Source organism: Mizuhopecten yessoensis, unplaced genomic scaffold (genome assembly GCF_002113885.1).
Source record: "Mizuhopecten yessoensis strain PY_sf001 unplaced genomic scaffold, ASM211388v2 scaffold2805, whole genome shotgun sequence".
Taxonomy (NCBI): Eukaryota; Metazoa; Mollusca; class Bivalvia; order Pectinida; family Pectinidae; genus Mizuhopecten; species Mizuhopecten yessoensis.
Window position 1 is genome coordinate 69,040 of NW_018404728.1, and position 18,632 is coordinate 87,671.

Below are 18,632 nucleotides of genomic sequence, written 5' to 3' on the forward strand. Positions count from 1 at the left end.
GAACGAAGTAAATAATAGATAATGGAGCATAAAAAGAGGTAAATAATAGACAATGGAGCATAACATAAATAGGCAAACAATAGATAATGGAGCATAACCTAAATAGATAAACAATAGATAATGGAGCATAATAAGAGGTAAATAATAGATAATGGAGCATAAAAAGAGGTAAATAATAGATAATGGAGCATAGAAAGAAGTAAATAATAGATAATGGAGCATAACATAAATAGGTAAACAATAGATAATGGAGCATAAAAATAGGCAAATAATAGATAATGGAGCATAAAAATAGGAAAATAATAGATAATGGAGCATAAAAATAGGTAAACAATAGATAATGGAGCATAGAAAGAGGTAAATCATAGATAATGGAGCATAAAAAGAGGTAAATAATAGATAAAGGAGCATAGAAAGAGGTAAATAATAGATAATGGAGCATAAAAATAGGCAAATAACAGATAACGGAGCATAAAAATAGGTAAACAATAGATAATGGAGCATAGAAAGAGGTAAATCATAGATAATGGAGCATAAAAAGAGGTAAATAATAGATAATGGAGCATAGAAATAAGTAAATAATAGATAATGGAGCATAACATAAATAGGTAAACAATAGATAATGGAGCATAAAAAGAGGTAAATAATAGAGAATGGAGCATAGAAAGAAGTAAATAATAGATAATGGAGCATAACAAAAATAGGTAAACAATAGATAATGGAGCATAGAAAGAGGTAAATCATAGATAATGGAGCATAAAAAGAGGTAAATAATAGATAATGGAGCATAAAAAGAGGTAAATAATAACCTTTGGAGCATAAAAATAGAAGTCAAGAATAATGTAAAAGGAGAGCTGATTTGGAAGGAGTCAGATGAGCTAACAATAGGAAGAATAAAATGTCTGCCTGTCCGATTTCTGCTTGAGAATATCTTAGTATGTCTTCTGGATAGCATGCTTTCTAATATATCTGTCATTTATTATATTGAGGCGAGACTCTGGTCCTTACAGCTTTTTTATAATAGGCTCTATTTAATGTATTGCATCACAATACAAACACTAGAGGTGGCAGTTCTTTGAAACATTTCTGCGTATTTCTAAACATTTTCTTTGGGTTGGTAAGTATGGATTATGAAAAGTTCTTTGTACACAACCAGATCTTCGAGATTGGCGTAGCCGAAATTGACATCGATTTTCTGGACAACTCGTACACATTTTACACCTTTGTGTGCATACGCTTCACTGGTCAATTGCCTGATGAAGGTGACAGTACACATATCGTATTAGTCATCGAAACGTCACATAGACAATTGTATTGGTTGTGTAAAATGAACTTGTCATAATTTCTGCGTATTATCATCACAGTTGGTAACGGCGTCCCCTATGAAATACTATTAGATACTAACGTTGAGACAACATTTAACTAGGGATGTCATTAATTTGGTATCCCTTTGATGGTCTGTCTGCAAAGTGAAAACCAGATAATTATGATTTTACTTGGTAACATATAAAATAGATGTGTAATTTTGTTCTTGTTTGTTGTTTACTTTACCTTAAGGAGATTCCACCCTTTCGCAATTAACCAGTGGAATTCGTTGAAGCTTTCACATAATGGTTATGTATGTAGAGATGATTTTATGAAAATCTAAGCAATCGGATAGGCTAGGGATTTTTTGGGGGAAAATACCAAAAAATAAAATGAGTTGTCAATTTCAATATTTTCCTTTTTTGGTGTGTGGCATTGTTCGGACCAATAAAAACGATAAAATTAATTAACCCTACACATATTTTGTTTATCAAAAATACGTGAAACATTTTACACAAAGTGCGTTTTATTGAAATTGTATAGATAAAAGTGGTTATCTACAAGCTAAAAGCAAACAGGACACAAAGTTTCATACAAAAATAATGGGAAATTGAACAAAATATACACAATGGTTTTATAATTAATTAATATTACATTTTACTTTGATCACGGATAGAGTTGTCTTCTACTGAGAGCGTATATAATTATGGCGGAAACTATAAGAGTGGTGAGGATGTCTTACCGACAGCAGAATCCGCAAAGTTTCTTCGTTATTGCATGCACATTCTAATAAAATAAACCTGTTAAAGAGTGATCAAATCTTCGAAATTCGTTGGAGTTTGGGGTAAAACATCCTTGGTTAGGTTTTGGTTATCGTGTTTTGTGATATATTTTCCTAAACAGACGGGGTAAAACTGATTTAAATTAGTTCATATCTCTGTTAGTCGAGTAGTTTAGGGCACTGGATAGAGCTGTTGATAATTTAACACTCATTGCTTCGTACGTATCATGTATTATCGAACCCACGACCCAGTGGCGGAGGGCTAGTGGTAGCAAAATGTCAGACGCCTTAACCACTTGACCACATTTTAAAAGCATATTTGTAATTATAAGATCAGGAACATTGTCACTTTTCGTTGAATGTTTTATATTTTTAGAGAATATTGCGTCTTCAATCAGCATGCCAAAGCGAAGCACTGAGGGATTTGCTCTGTTGTATGATCTTGTTCGCCCGGTCCAAGTCGAATATTTATGTATGTTTCCAAACTCGAAAAATTTGGAGGCCATCGGAATTCTTGGTTGAAGTAAAACGTAACAAGAATGCCACTTATGATGACGTGTGCTTATATTCTAATCCACAGAAAATCTTAATCAATTATAAACTTGTTTAGATTATTCGTCAGCGACATAGGTTGGATCATGCTTCATCTAGACATTATGATCCAAGTGTGAATATCTCGCTCATATGTACCAGATGTCAATAACATTTAACCTTGGGCAATGCTAAACGTTGACCGCTGACCTAAAAACCAATAACTTAGAAAAAAAGTATTCTAAGTGCCGGTCTACATAACATACCCAACATGTATCATGGCTCTTGACATGTTGGTTCTACAAAAAAATATTGTTTGAAATGTTTAACATATTTGAACCTTAATACTTTTGAAAGTAATTCAATGTCATTTATGAGGACAATTCATAGCGATCCATCCCAGGTACCCACTGGCCAAATATTCAAAATGTTCTTCTAAGAAATTAAAAAATATCACCTGTAAGGCATGAATACCCTTTTGCCCTTTAAAGTTAGTTTCATTGTTTGACGACTTTGCTACGAATGGTAAAACGGACTCAGATCTGGTTGACCTATAAATAACAACAGTGAGATTTGCTTTAGCATTGGGATCCTAAAATGTTACCTCATCCAAAGAATTATCATACTTAACATTTTAACCCAACATCATCTGATGGTGGGCTATTCAAATCGCCCTTCGTCCCTCCATTGTCCGTCCTTCAACAATTCTTGTTATCGCTATTTCTCCGAAAGGACAGGAGGGATCTTTCCCAAATTTGATATGAAAGTTCCCCTTTGTGCCTAGTTGTGCATGTTCACTTAGAGACTAAACGGATAAACAATGTGGCCGACTGGCGGTCCCTTGGATTTTGACAGTGAATGTTTGTTATAGCCATTTCTCAGAAAGGACTAGGGGGATCTTTCTCAAATTTGATATGAAGGTTCCCCTTGGTCCCTAGTTGTGCATGTTTACTTTTGAGATTGATCAAATAAACAATAAGGCCGATAGGCGGCCATCTTGATATTTTACATTGAATGTTTGTTATGGCTATTTTTCATGAAGTACAGGAGAGGTCTTTCTTAAATTTGATATGAAGGTTCCCCTTTGTCCCTAGTTGTGCATGTTCACTTAGAGACTGATCGGCTAAACAAAATGGCTGACTGGCGGTAATCTTGAGTTTTGAAATTGAAAGATTTTTATTGCTTTTTCTCAGAAAGGACTGGAGGGATCTTTCTCCAAAATGTTGTCAATGTGCATTTACTGTTAACATGACTCTATCAAATAGACAAGAGAACAGATCTTACTGATATAGAATTAATGAAAATTGGACAATGGTGGAGGCCAAGGTCCCTCTGGGATCTCTTGTTATAAAATTTAATGGAAAAGCTGATGGGATGCAATGGCAAATTGATGCAAACGCAAAGAAAACGTTTATCATGAACCTCCTTAGCCAGGTGATACCTGAAACAATGTGCCAATTCATTATCCCTCCTTAGCCAGGTGATACCTGAAACAATGTGCGAATTCATTATCCATCCTTACCCAGGTGATACATGAAACAATGTGCCAATTCATTATCCCCCCTTAGCCAGGCGATACCTGAAACAATGTGCCAATTCATTATCTCTCCTTAGCCAGGTGATACCTGAAACAATTTGCCAATTCATTATCCCTCCTTAGCCAGGTGATACCTGAAACAATGTGACAATTCATTATCTCTCCTTATCCAGGTGATGACTGAAACAATGTGCCAATTCATTATCTCTCCTTAGCCAGGTGATACCTGAAACAATTTGCCAATTCATTATCCCTCCTTAGCCAGGTGATACCTGAAACAATGTGTGAATTCATTATCCCTCCTAACCCAGGTGATACATGAAACAATGTGCCAATTCATTATCCCTCCTTAGCCAGGCGATACCTCAAACAATGTGCCAATTCATTATCCCTCCTTAGCCAGGTGATACCTGAAACAATGTGCCAATTCATTATCCCTCCTTAGCCAGGTGATACCTGAAACAATGTGCCAATTCATTATCCCTCCTTAGCCAGGTGATACCTGAAACAATGTGCCAATTCATTATCCCTCCTTAGCCAGGTGATACCTGAAACAATGTGCCAATTCATTATCCCTCCTTAGCCAGGTGATACCTGAAACAATGTGCCAATTCATTATCCCTCCTTAGCCAGGTGATACCTGAAACAATGTGCCAATTCATTATCCCTCCTTAGCCAGGTGATACCTGAAACAATGTGCCAATTCATTATCCCTCCTTAGCCAGGTGATACCTGAAACAATGTGCCAATTCATTATCCCTCCTTAGCCAGGTGATACCTGAAACAATGTGCCAATTCATTATCCCTCCTTAGCCAGGTGATACCTGAAACAATGTGCCAATTCATTATCCCTCCTTAGCCAGGTGATACCTGAAACAATGTGCCAATTCATTATCCCTCCTTAGCCAGGTGATACCTGAAACAATGTGCCAATTCATTATCCCTCCTTAGCCAGGTGATACCTGAAACAATGTGCCAATTCATTATCCCTCCTTAGCCAGGTGATACCTGAAACAATGTGCCAATTCATTATCCCTCCTTAGCCAGGTGATACCTGAAACAATGTGCCAATTCATTATCCCTCCTTAGCCAGGTGATACCTAAAACAATGTGCAAATTCATTATCCCTCCTTAGCCAGGTGATACCTGAAACAATGTGCCAATTCATTAACCCTTCTTAGGACCATCCTTGATACTCCAGGGGTTACGCTCACTCACGTTCTCTGCACCCCTGGAATATGTCATAGCATAGCAAAATAGAAGGCACCCGGCTAGCTATTTGATATGCCTGAGGTGAAAAACAAAAATCTGACAAATCGCTAAACCAATATCTATCCTTTCAAGATTGTAGAGGAGCAACACCCGACTTCAAAGCCAATCAATTACACTGTTATGTGGCCGTGAGATTCTTTTAATGTACAACAAAGGTCAAACTAGTATTCCTGACTCACCCACAAGGTTGTGTAACATGTCATGAGGTGTTCCAGGGGTGCAAGGAGCGTTTTAGGGTGCAACCCCTGGAGTATGGAGGATGCCTTTGGACATACTTTTTCATACATAATTCAGGGGTTTAACGCATAAGCTCCTCTGGTTCAACAGTAGTTCCAAGACATTTTGGATTTCCAACATTTTGGCCCCTAATGAGTACTAGAAGGACAAAAGAGCTGTATGATGCAGTGTAATTCATTTATGGCATACTCTGTCTATTATAAAAATTTAAGGTGCAATAACCTGTGTGTATAACGTTATTATTGAAAATGAATAAACTATCATAACTGTTTATAGTGGGACACAAGACCCTATTTCAGCATGGGGAGTATGTAACAAACACAATTTGGTAATTGTAGGTGATGGATATCGAGATATGCCTCAAAAGAAGCTACACAAAAAGGAACAAAGGGACATAACTCTATATTGTTGGACGTTATACCAGAAAATCCACAGTTCAAAAGGTACTACTATACAAAGCTAGGCAATAATAGATGAGCACGTTTATGAGATATGCTCCAGACAAGGTGACACACTAAGTGAGACAGACTGTCTTATAGACAGAGAGCAAACCACTCGTTCCCTCAGGTACTACTGTTTGGTGGCTGATAAAGGTGTCTGCACCTATTGAGGTATACACTATTATTAATCGTGATAAAAGGAACAAGAAGACGCTGTCATCGATATCCCCTGCTCTCGGTACAAAAGACATAAAAAACATGAAGCGTAAAATATGTCAAAATCAACATCAGCAATATGCATTCAGTAGAGCAACCCTAGATACACAACTGATGCAAGTATAATCAACATAACACTTGTAGTAGGCAAGATATAGATGAGAGCAATTCTTCTAAACCTTGCATGAAGATAAGAGCAATTCTTTTTGACCAAGTCAATGAAGCATAAAATATAGGTCGAAATCAGTATTCGCAATATGCTAACAGTAGAGCACCAATTTATGCTATATAATCAACATAGCATGTGTAGTAGGTAAGATATAGATGAGAGCAATTCTTCTTAACCAAGTCAATGAAGTGTAAAATATAGGTCAAAATCAGCATCCGCAACATGCTTTAAGTAGAACAACCCTAGATACACAATTGTTGCAAGTATAGTCAACATAGCACTTGTAGTAGTCTAGTAGACATGATATAGATGAGAGCAATTCTTCTTTACCAGGTGCATGGACGGACCTCATTTCTATATCCCCGCTAACTTGTTGAAAAGTAAAATAAATTTGATATTTTGGATTGGAGAACATTTCAGATTTAGAAACATTGGAATTGTTTAACCATAAAACAAAATAGAAACAACTTTTGAGTGTTAAACATTTATTTAATTTTCATTACTTATATATTATATGAGGATATGAAATTTTAACGGTCAGGATTTTACTTATTTCCTTAACATAATACACACAATTTGAAGCCTATTTTTAATATCAAAATTCATCAAGTCTTTCTGGTTTTTTTCCTACTTAATACTTAATAAGCTATAATTAAGGATAAGTCATTCAGAAAGAAAAACACAGTTTACAAGTACATAACTATGTACATGGGCAGTTCCTCTTATACTGCACATTAACTCTTAGTACAAATTTCCTCTCTTCTTCATCAATCATTCTCTTCATACATCCCACTTGTATTTACCAACCAAACTCATATACCATTCATGTTGCAGTATAATTCCATATGTCAATGATTACCATACATTAAGGAACATTCCAAACAACAATTAATGTTCCTCCATCCATACCACAAACATTGTTTCCTATCCATTCATCAAAGACCATTAACTGTGCAATATGACAATGTTCCTACCTCCATACCACAAACATGGTTTCCCATCCATACAATTGATGTCCCTTTGTCCATACAACAAAAACCATTCACATTGCTATATGACAGTGGTTCTCCTCCACTAGACAACATATAGTCACTCCTCCTCAGACAATGAACATTCCCCATACACAGGACAATGCACCTCCATTACCATATATGGTCATAATAAACTTTCAATTAACCCTGATCTGTCACAAGTCTTTGATATTATCAGGTTCAATGTTTGTCTTTATTTCTTTGTCACTTCCTTTCACTTTGTTCCTTCCTCACTTGCCCTTTCTCCCTTTCTTCTTCTGGCTCTTGCTGCTTTGTGTGGGCTGGGCCTGCGACTGGGTGGAGGCACCCGACGACTGTCGCGTCTTGAGTTTGGGGATCATTTCACACACATACTTCAGCACAGCTTTACCTGCAGCAAAGCAATAGTAAACAGGTTCAAAAGTAGGAAAACATTTCGTAAAACATACATATATACTTATACTGTTAATATATTAGACCTATACACAAAGCCGTATTAAAGAAATGGAGCTAAATGCAAAATCTAACCAAATTCAGTGGAACATAAACTATAGATCAATCAATCAATAAAATATAGTGTCACATGCCAATACATACATAAAACAGATACATTTCACAAATCCAGGTAAAACCATATTAACACCCAGCTATTACTGACTTATGAGACACTTAACCCTTTCACCGCTGTAGACCATAATGGACTCATCCATATCAATGCATGGTAGAGTCTACTGAAGTTACCTAGGGGTGAAAGGGTTAAAAACAATTTAACAATAGTCATCACACTTAATTTACAATACAATGCAGTGAAAATTTACAAGTAAAATACCGGCATTCAATCAAAATTACACAGTTATTCTAACTTTAAGAGATTCAGTTTTATTTGTTTAAAATACCTATATTCAGAGGATGCAATCATTAATATTTGGAAAAAAAATCGTAATTATATTCTCCACCTGCGGAACATTAAAAAATACATTTCTAAAATATGGTGAATATCAGAATTAACCATCAAGAGGTTAAATTTGCCAACACAATCACAATCTTTGAAATATAGATATTGTAATCTCACTAAGTTTTGAAACAGGTGGTTGACTTAGAATATCCGATTGAATGTTCACTAGCTCTAATGTTGACCTACTAAAAATAGCCAGTCCTAAGTTGAGAAACAGTTTGCCACTTTTTGCAGGTAACTGGGTTTTAATGAGAACACTGTATATGATAATGATAGTGTGGTAATCCTCAAAATGTATCAATATTAACTTGTATACCGTCTAACTTACAATCCAGAGGTACAAACCAGCTCCTTTTCTGGACGTAGCTCCACCTATATTTTAAGTTATATCAACGCAAAAAGGTTAAGGATGCCAGTTAAGGATGTGATATAAAACTAGGACAGGTTTTAGGATTTGTGAGGTGCAGACTTACGATCAGGGAATTTCTCCATCATGGGTTCCCCGTTCTCTCCCTTTATCTGTACTCTCACACGACCCCGGGTCTTAAGGTCACGATGATCAAGTTCCCGTGGATACACCTTGTTCTAAAAACAGATTTACAGAATTTACAAATCAAGTAATACACAGGTCTGATAGTGCGTCATTCACTTTAGTGTTTTTCAAGGAAATAATTAAAAAAAGTATTACTCAATATGACTCAATGTATAACATCACAGAAAATGTTCTGTCAAACATCATGCAGTGTCCATTTACACTTATAACACCATGGAGATTTTATAGACAAATTCTGGACAAAGATGTGAACTTTAATGCGTAAAATTTGTATTGTCAAAGCAACTTTGATAAATGTAGGTGAAAGAAGAAGGAGTTCTTCAGAAAATTTTAGGCATCAAAAATGAACACAAAGGGACATAACTCCTTATATTGCGGCACGAGACCTGTCTCAAGATGTATATATTTACTTGTGAAATTGAAAGAATATTGCACTCGAGACAAACATTAAGGATGTTGCACTCTAGACAAACATTAAGGATGTTGCACTCTAGACAAACATTAAGGATGTTGCACTCTAAGACAAACATCAGTATTAACTTTATATAGTCAGGCTAAGGCCTGATTCAAATACAAGTAACTCCAACTTTCCAATAAAAACAATTTCAGTGAATATAAATGAAATAGCAAGAAAGTTACATGACATAACCAATATATTGCTTATGCAATTGTTCTGTATTAAATTAGATGGATGTATAAAAAAGCCTTTCAAAACGTTTTTGTATTGGAGTTCTGTGCACATTAACAATAAGAATTTTAATCTAACTTTACAAAATTGTATCTTTCTGCCTAAACATATTTATAGGACAAGGAAATCGGGTTACGAATGCATGTAGCAACAGTAAAATAAACCTATTTTCCAGATGTCAGTATTAATAATAAATATATAAAGTTTAGACACAGAATCTACAAACCTCAATACCAATCAGCAATCCACAGGGCCCTAGCACGTCTCTGATCTCCAGAGTTTGAGGGTTATCTACACACTGAAAATACAATGTAAATCAGAATAAACAGCAAAACAAATCTTAACATAAGATACAGACTTCTGTCAACCGTTCATCAAGTTCTATAGTGACCTATGTCAATGATATCTTTTTATTCAATGTGTCAAATAACATTTACTCTTAAATTTGTTGCAAATAGACATGTTCTTTCATACCCAAGTTTTCTGCTGAAAGCCCTGGTTAGGTGGTCAAAAAACTTTTCAGTAAAACTTTGTTATTCTGCCACTTTCTGTCCCGATATTTGGCATTATAAAGTGGTTTGGCAATAAATTGAGGGAAATGTATAAAGGGATTCTTAAAAAAATAACGAGAAAAAGGGACATCAAAATATGCTGGCGGTAAACAAGGTGGTAAATGAAATTAGGGGCAATATATCGGGGTTTCACTGTACTTGAGAAGATATATTTTTACAAGGGAGGTTGGGAAAATAAAGAAACATTTTTATGTTAACTTCAGAAAGTTTTCATGCTCACAATAAAGAAAGGACTTAAAAGTTACTTGCTAATTTTCTGTGTTGCCTACCATGTCTTTAGGAAGCTTCCTGCCTTCATTCACTGTTTTCCTGCTGTTGATATAGGCTGGGTACAAACATATCCACCTGTTGTAAAATAACAAATCAAGTGTTCGGAATAAGTTAATCAGTTTGGTAAGTATAATAAAGGCTAAGTTAGTTTTGAATTCAAACAGGAATTGAAAACTTGTTTTGCGAGCTTTCAAAACCATCTGTTTCCTTTTTCATGCAAAGATTGCAAATGACCGGTGTCTCGACTCTAAACCACTGAAAACAACTCACTACGCCACAGTGGGCCGAATCAGTAAAGTCAGCTGTCAAAAAAATCTTTAAATATTCCAGGCAGTCAGGGGGATGGGTTTAATAACATGTCAAACAAACTTTGCCTTTAACAAATTAGGTGATTTTCATTATTTTACAGCCATGACCAGATTGTCTCTGAACTCGGTCTAGAACCTCCTATACATAAGAAATTCATAAGTCATTCAACTGCAAGATACATATATATTAGATATATAAATAGTTTTGAGTACTAAACCAATTGAATCCTGGATATTTTGTTACTGATTAGTTTTATTTTGTAAAGACAAAAATGCTGATCATGAAGAATCCTTAAAGATGAAATCTGTGACACAGTACACAAAAAAAAACAAAAAATCAATTCATTATTCCAAGTGCCAATAAATTTGATTAATATTAAAATGACCTTTGGGAAGTACAACTAATCATGAAGCTAACAAGACCGAACTACAAATCTTATTATTCAATATGGAAATACACATTATCGTTCTGGACATTTGAAGCAATTTCTTTTACGTTTTCACCAAAAAAAATGAGTAAAAATTAGAAAAGCATAGGTACAACTACAACTGTTTCTTTTATTATTTGTACCACCTCCAAAGTGGTGTGTGAACACTATAATTCTTAGCTGCGATAATATAGCTTTCTGACAACAAGATTTTTTCTTTAAATATTGCGTGGCTGGGTGTTAATATTAGTACTAAATAATTCTGTGTTCAGAATTTCAAAGATCACATTTCAGACAATATCAACGATATTTGAACAAAATGTTTTCAACAACGGACATAATTTACAATGTACACTTCATAACCAAACTGTTTGTATAGTTTTTTTTATGTTGAGGGAAAAAGATGTCAGAGCACACAACAAATTTTCCAAACTGAATTGAGGGGTCCTCCTTAAAAGCGTCTTCAACCGACTTCAAGCGTCGCCAGACAAAATCTACCGAATAAAGTAAGCGACATCAGAAGATATGTTGTTAATATGACTTTAATACACCTTTCGGAATTTCAATTTGAAATTTGATAAAATGACAGAGTTATATTGAATTGAATTTTTACGATCGCAGCGCCGTGATTCATCGATTCGCAATTGTTGTTTTCCCAACCTTTTGGAATTGCAGCATTGCACAATCTCGATTCAATCACCCTGCGCTTAATCATTGGTAAAATCTTTACTGACTTATATCTTCCTAAGCGTGTTCCATACGACTCGTCAATCGTTTGTGCAATGGTATTGAATTCTTTTATTGAATCACAATTCAATAAACCATCTTCACCAAAGATTGATGACATGATCGGGGCCTTGTCGTCATCAGTCATGCCAATTTTAACTGACAAATGTCTTGAAACGGCCACAGATTATAACAACCTAGTGGAAGCCCTGAATGCAGCCCTTGCGAGGAAATACAGGCAGCACCCCAAGGTCCACTTCTGGTCTTTGCGGGGGCTGAGGTGCCTCAAAAGGTTTGACTTCGTTGATGGGGTTCACCTGAACCTAACTATCACTAGGCGGTTTGCCAGACAGGTTCGACTAGCGTTGTTCTGTCAAAGACTGCGCTAGTCGCCTTCTTAAACGGCCCTTTTCAGGCCCACAATCTTTCTCAAAAAGTCCTGAGAAACTCAAAATTTACGCATCCCCCTCCCACTGAATTAGTTATAATAAAAAATAATTAAACACATAAATGTATTCTTAATGGGTTACAGTTAAAATCTAAATTGTTCAATAAATACAATAATGTTATTCTTGACCCAGCTGATTGAAGGGGTATCAATATTTATATACCAATATAATCTAACTGTGTTCACCTATGCGAAGCCCTACCCTACGTACACATATATGTGGCACGTCGTATAGCTTAATACCTGTACATCGTATGAATTAAATTCATGATAACTCATTTTTCAACAAATCAAATTAAAACTTGGTATATATGTAGTTGTATCATAGTCATATGAATAACATATCTCATGATGTCGCTTAATTTATCAATTATTTTAAGAGGTAAAGTCTGAAGACGCTTCTCGATCTTTACAGTTTTATAAACACACGTGTGCCAAGCCGCTGTTAGTAAAAAATAATCACGATAACTCAGTCATATTTTCATATATCTAAGTGAAATTTGATCAAGAGGTGTATTATATTCACATTAACATATCTTCTGATGTCGCTTACTTAATCGATGAATTTTAGAGATATGGTCTGAAGACGCTTCTTCATATGCTGAGTTCTATTCACACACGTATGCCACGCTGCCGATCGTAATAATTATATATTCCTCATAACTCGATCATTTTTTCAAATATCGAGCTGAAATTTGGAATATAATATATATCAATAAAAGTCTAACTAATAACATATCTTCTGTACTCGCTTACTTTAGTGAGTAATTGTAACGATATTATCTGGCAACGCCTTCTTCACTTTACATGCGAATACACACATGTGCCATCATTACTCGGTCATTTTATTGAATATCAAATTGAAATTTGGTACAGAGGTGTATTATAGTCATATTTACAACATATCTTCTGATGTCGCTTACATTATTCAGTATTTTTAAAGATTTTGTCTGGCGACGCTTGTTGTCGGTTGAAGACACAAATGAAATGTTTGAAACAACAAACGTAGATGTTAGTGTACCCCGTCAAATTTGGGTCTTCTCTCCATATTTATACAGCGTTACATCCCTGAGCTCCACATACATTGTAAAGAATGTCTTCATCTTCATCTACAAACCGTCCTCCGTCAATATTGACGATTACGTTGTTTTGTACAGTGATTTTTTTTATTTATCATGTCCAGAGACGTATAATACGTCTCTGCCATGTCAGATTGACATACATGTCTGGTGTATTTCTAAAAAGTCTGGTGCTGGGGCCAGATCAATATGCGGACTATATGGCATTTCCCATAGGGTTAAGGACGACTTGACATGTATGATCTTAAAACGATAATTCCCAAAATAGAAAGTCATATATTTAGACTTGTGCCATATGTTGATCAATATGAAATGGCAACCGTGTTCTACATTTTTGTACTGCGATAGTAGTATAAGCTTAACGTTATTCACAGTCGAGAAACTGGAATGTGGAACTCGTCTGCTACCCACCTCTCCCTGTCGGTATGTTTGAAATTCGGGTCCCACGGCCTAGCTTGTGCCGGTTGTGCCGGTTGTGCATTCGCCATGTTGGCAGTCAGTGCTCGTCTGGGTCATATGTGTGTTTAAAGGTAGCTATTTTATAAGCGTCTAATCGACGTTGATATTAGTTGAAAAGCGTCTGAGCGATATCGACTCCAATAGTAAGCGTCTTGGCGATAATGTTACAACGTTGAACTAAATGCAACATAGCTGGTACAATACAACCAACAACAAATTCAGTAAAATACTTGAATTACCGTCTCCGCTTGTCCAATTTGCAGTCTTCATTACTTCGATTTAAACTTAATGCAATATAAAGTAGTTTTGTTTAAGTTTAATTTCATTTGTTTCCTCAGATACATTACAGTTAATTATAATTGAACATAATTTCCCTTGTTACCCTTCAGTATCAAAAATAAATCCTACACAAGACGTAGATCTATATACAGTCCAGATATGTATTCTGTGTTTAATGATTTCCTTCTCTTTAATTAACTTAAGATCTCAGACACGACAGATTATTTAGAGTTGTTCATTGTTTCGTTTCTTTCAATTAATTTATAGAAAGTTAAAAGCAGACGAATGTCGAGCTTCAGATATATTACAGTTGTCGTGAATTTGGTATGTGTTATCACACACCGTCACAACATGTAGTTGGGAACTGTTCTCAGGTCCCAAAATCTATAAAAATAGGCGGAGTAAAATTACTCATGTGTGTTCAGTATGAAATCGGGATGTTAAGTGACCACGCCAATATGTAACAGCGAGGTTGTCGGTGCGGTTAGCGGTCTAAGGGAGATAACTCCACCCAAAATTCACCACACTCTTCCCCGTTTTATGAAAGCCCCCTCTTGAGATTGGAAGCTGCTGATCAGGAATCATGGATGATGTGGTCTTTCATGAAGTAGCAGATCCTCTGGCGTTGTTAAAGATGCTGGAGATGATTGTTCTCTGGTGGATTTGGACAGATCGGGTCACCCGTTAAGCATAGGGGACCCTTAGCAGGAACACAGTTTCACCGTGCCCAGTAGTGGAAGTTCGGGCCCTTACTTCATAGATCTAATTCTGTTGATGGGCTTAACTTAACTGTGCCCTCCTCCGAGGTATAGGATCATTACAAATATAAACTTAATGGTTGGGCATAGGCATACCGTGCCCTTGCCAGGTACTCAGACATGTATAGTATTTGGATATGGCTGTGATGCCCTCCACTTGTATGCTGACTGTGACAGGGAGCGATAACACAATCCCATCCCTGAGCAGATAACCGCTCAAGGGGCCAACGGTTGAGCAGAAAACCACTCTGTCTCTAAAGGCCCGGAGGCTGCCTGGGAGGCAGAGAACCGTCTCTTTCTGAACTTCCGTAATGATAGGTGACTTAAATAGAGCTTCTGATTAAAAGCTGTCTCCCAGCTGTACGATGTGATCACATTTACTTGGGTCACAAAAATACACAGGGATTTTTACTGTCCTTGCTCTTATTACTAAACCTAAGAACACAGCAGTGCCGTGTAATTTATCTACTATGAAACTATTGCCTAATCACCCACAACACCTGTCTAGTCAACTTTTGGGGTGCTATAGTCTGCCTAGCTGTGCCAGTGAGTACCCCACCCGAGTGGGTTACAGCGCTATCTGATTGCTCCGCGACAGTGGCCAGGCTTCTGTAATGAGAGCCCCCCCNGAAGATAAAACGACTTCGACATGTATTTTAAGTCTCTTTTTCCAGTTTGGTTCTGGTAGACGGGATAAGGAACGGTCATAATCACAGATTACACAATCATTGACGAAATTGTCCTCTTTGGCTAACCCAAATACCCCGTGCAACTTCTGGTCATCCATTTCTTTTTTTGTCGTTATCTGATGACGTCACATTTGGTTTGAAAAAAATGACGATGGAGGGAACACAAGTTTCCGATACCTCTTCCCCGTCAAATGGAAATGAGGCAGATTTTGGTGTTACCACCTCATCGTCTTCAACTTTGAGCTCCACTGTTTGTGATACATATATATGCTTATTTTGTTGAGGACCAGGAGTATGGCCTTGTATGTCAGTGGTACCATACTGTCCCCATTCTTCTCAAACCGTTTACAGTTAGCTCCCGCCGGGTGACTGTCCAGTGGCTCTTCCGAGACCCTCACTGGCCTCTGTCCCTCCCTGGGAACTGCTCCGCAACCCGCGGTGTATGGTATTACCAATAAACAGGACGGATATGGTAATAATACTGCCATCTGAGACCGCCAGCTTCACCTCAATCAAAGGTTGAACCTCTTTTCTAGGCATGATGGATGGATACCTTGATCTCTCTGCCGTGCCTCTAAATTGTTCCGGGGACGCAGATGGAGACCTCGAATGGTACGCCTGGGTATTCTGTCCTCTGTCGTAACCCCAACTGGCGGCACTGGTGTTGCCTATCCCCGGTTCCCAGGGCCCGGGGCCGGCTATGTTGACCTTGACATCGGCCTGGTGACCTATCTCGGCGTCGACCGTCATACCTATTTCGCCCGTTGTTCTGGGCCGGACGAGGGTCCTAGCCCTAGCACGATAATCTAGAGGTCGGTTCCCTTCATAGTTTTGAGGGGAACCTCGGTCGCGTTCCGGTGAACGGTAGTCACCCCGAGGTGGAGGCGAGTACGGACGGGCAGACACACTGTCCGCACTAAGTCGGGCCAGTGATTTCTCCAGCTCATGTAGTTCATTTTTTAAGAACTTTACAGGGTCCTCCTCTATTTTGTCATCTCCCGACTTAGTGCCCTCAGCTAATTTCACCTGCCTACTAGGGTAATGTGGCGCGCGAGAACCAAGTACCGAGTACGCTGATTGGCTACGGAGGCCTTTATGTATTTCAGAGCTTTGTGAACCGTCTTAGGTTTCATCTCCATGGCTCTCTGCGCCGCCATCTTCTCGCGACAGCCTTTGAGGAACGCCTCTGTAGCGATCTGATTCCTCGTTGTATCGGCATGCGCGAAGCAATCTCCAGTTATGGTTTGAATCCGCTGGGCAAATTCTGCTAAGCTCTCATTCTCCTCTTGTTTAGTGAAGTGAAGTTCTCTGCGGGCCACCACCGGGACGTCCTTGTCGCTGAACCGTTCTTTCATCTTCTTCCTGAGCTTAGTGAACCCAAGAGTTCGCGGAAGTTTATCGGCGTACTCCAACGCATCACCAACCGGACAGTCAAAAAACCGCTGTATAGTCTTACGGTCAGACCATCTGTTATCGTTTATAATTCTCTCGAATTTAAGTGCGAAGGGCTCCCACCGCTTCTTACCTGATTAAGTGGGCATCTTGTTTCGCTGAGGTCTTTTACTCCTTCGGCGATGCCTCTGCTCGTCATCGGAGGAGTCCTCAGAATACGTATCGCTGTCCCCCTCCTCCTCACTTGAGAAGTCGGGGTCAGATTTGTCGCTCCCTGACGAATCATCACGTCTACGCCTTGCAGGGGTAGGGCGCGTTCCCTGTGATTGGCGCGTATGTCGTTCACCGGGGGTGCGATGCGTGTGCCGTGTAGGACGTTCGTTGTCTGACCTGTTGCGAGTCCGTCTTTTACTTCCTTAATCGCGGGTAGCACGCGCTGTTGTAACCTCACCACGATTTACTGCGCTTGTTACGGGCTCTTTTGCGCGAGCACCGGGAACGGCCGAAGGCAGACCATGAGCAGGAGTAGTATGGTGGTCTAATTTAACCTGATTTCGCCCTAACTGAGTGTCTATGTACCGCAATAGGGGATAGCTATTTATCCCGCCATTGGTGTATGGCAGCTTATGGCCTGGGGCAAGTAACCCTCCCCATGTTGGAAAGGTAGCTGCGAAGGGTCATATCCCCGAGGATAATTTCCCCCTCCCTGCTTGGGAAGCGTCAAACTAGACTTGACATCTTCCAACAGGAAGTCAGCCTCCTTTTCATTGGGCGATGATAGGCATGACATGCTGTGACCTAAGGGCAGATTCCTTTCCTCCTCAACATAAATTCTAATTTAAACCCCAACGTAGAAACAATGGGTGCAATTGATGCACTGGTACCTCCAGTAGTCCATGTTGTCATATGGGACCCCTGCCTTTGACCCCTTACATACCTCCCATCCTTCGGGATAGCCTGTAGGATAGGGTCAGCACAGGACTCTTTCTGTTCAGGAACCATTACCCGAGGGTCAGTATATGGTACACCCTCAGGTAACATGGAGGTAGACTGAGATGTACCTCTATCCCCGAAGAGTGACCATGTATTTGTTTGTTGCCCTTGGCTACTGACATACTGGCCACCCTCAGGTGTAGTCAGTAGCATTGTGGCTCGATTAGAGGTCTTCTTTGGAGGCACAAGCCGCCATGCTCTCTTCTGGGTTTTTTGTAGCCTCTGTCTCCAATGTTACCACCAATTCCCTAACCTGGACCTGCAGCTCCTCAAATTGATGCTGCATCTCCATCACTGCGTCCTCGTGTCTATGGAGCCTATCTGCCTGTGATGTGGTCGACAGGGATGGTGACAGGGATGATGACTGCACCTCTACAGGAGCAGTGACCATTATGCCCGTGATGACCCCATCACATAGCCATTTCTGCCACTTTTTAATGCCTATCCTGAAATAAGACATACGTTTTTGTAGGGTGAGGTCGCACTCACCTCTTATCTCAATGATTTTCTGCGCCGTCGCAGGGCCTAACCCCCCCC

The 18,632-nt window shown here is 38.5% G+C and overlaps 1 protein-coding gene across 1 annotated transcript; it reads right to left on the minus strand.

Moving 5' to 3' along the window:
- Window positions 1-6,963: 6,963 nt before the first annotated feature.
- On the minus strand, window positions 6,964-14,049 carry LOC110446573 (signal recognition particle 19 kDa protein-like). Its single transcript, XM_021491781.1, has 5 exons — window positions 13,937-14,049; window positions 10,536-10,611; window positions 9,921-9,992; window positions 8,927-9,038; window positions 6,964-7,889 (listed from the first exon to the last, which is right to left on the minus strand). Exons 1-5 carry the CDS (start codon window positions 14,011-14,013, stop codon window positions 7,750-7,752), a joined length of 477 nt encoding a protein of 158 aa, XP_021347456.1. The 5' UTR covers window positions 14,014-14,049; the 3' UTR covers window positions 6,964-7,749.
- Window positions 14,050-18,632: the final 4,583 nt, after the last annotated feature.

Excerpts from the sequence above, each read along its gene's own strand:
- LOC110446573 (XM_021491781.1), bottom strand. The coding sequence starts at position 14,013 with ATGGCGAATGCACAACCGGCACAACCGGCACAAGCTAGGCCGTGGGAC. Across the intron at positions 9,039-9,920 it reads GATTGCTGATTGGTATTGAG|AACAAGGTGTATCCACGGGA; the intron begins GTTTGTAGATTC and ends ATCTGTTTTTAG. Across the intron at positions 7,890-8,926 it reads GATGGAGAAATTCCCTGATC|GTAAAGCTGTGCTGAAGTAT; the intron begins GTAAGTCTGCAC and ends GCTTTGCTGCAG.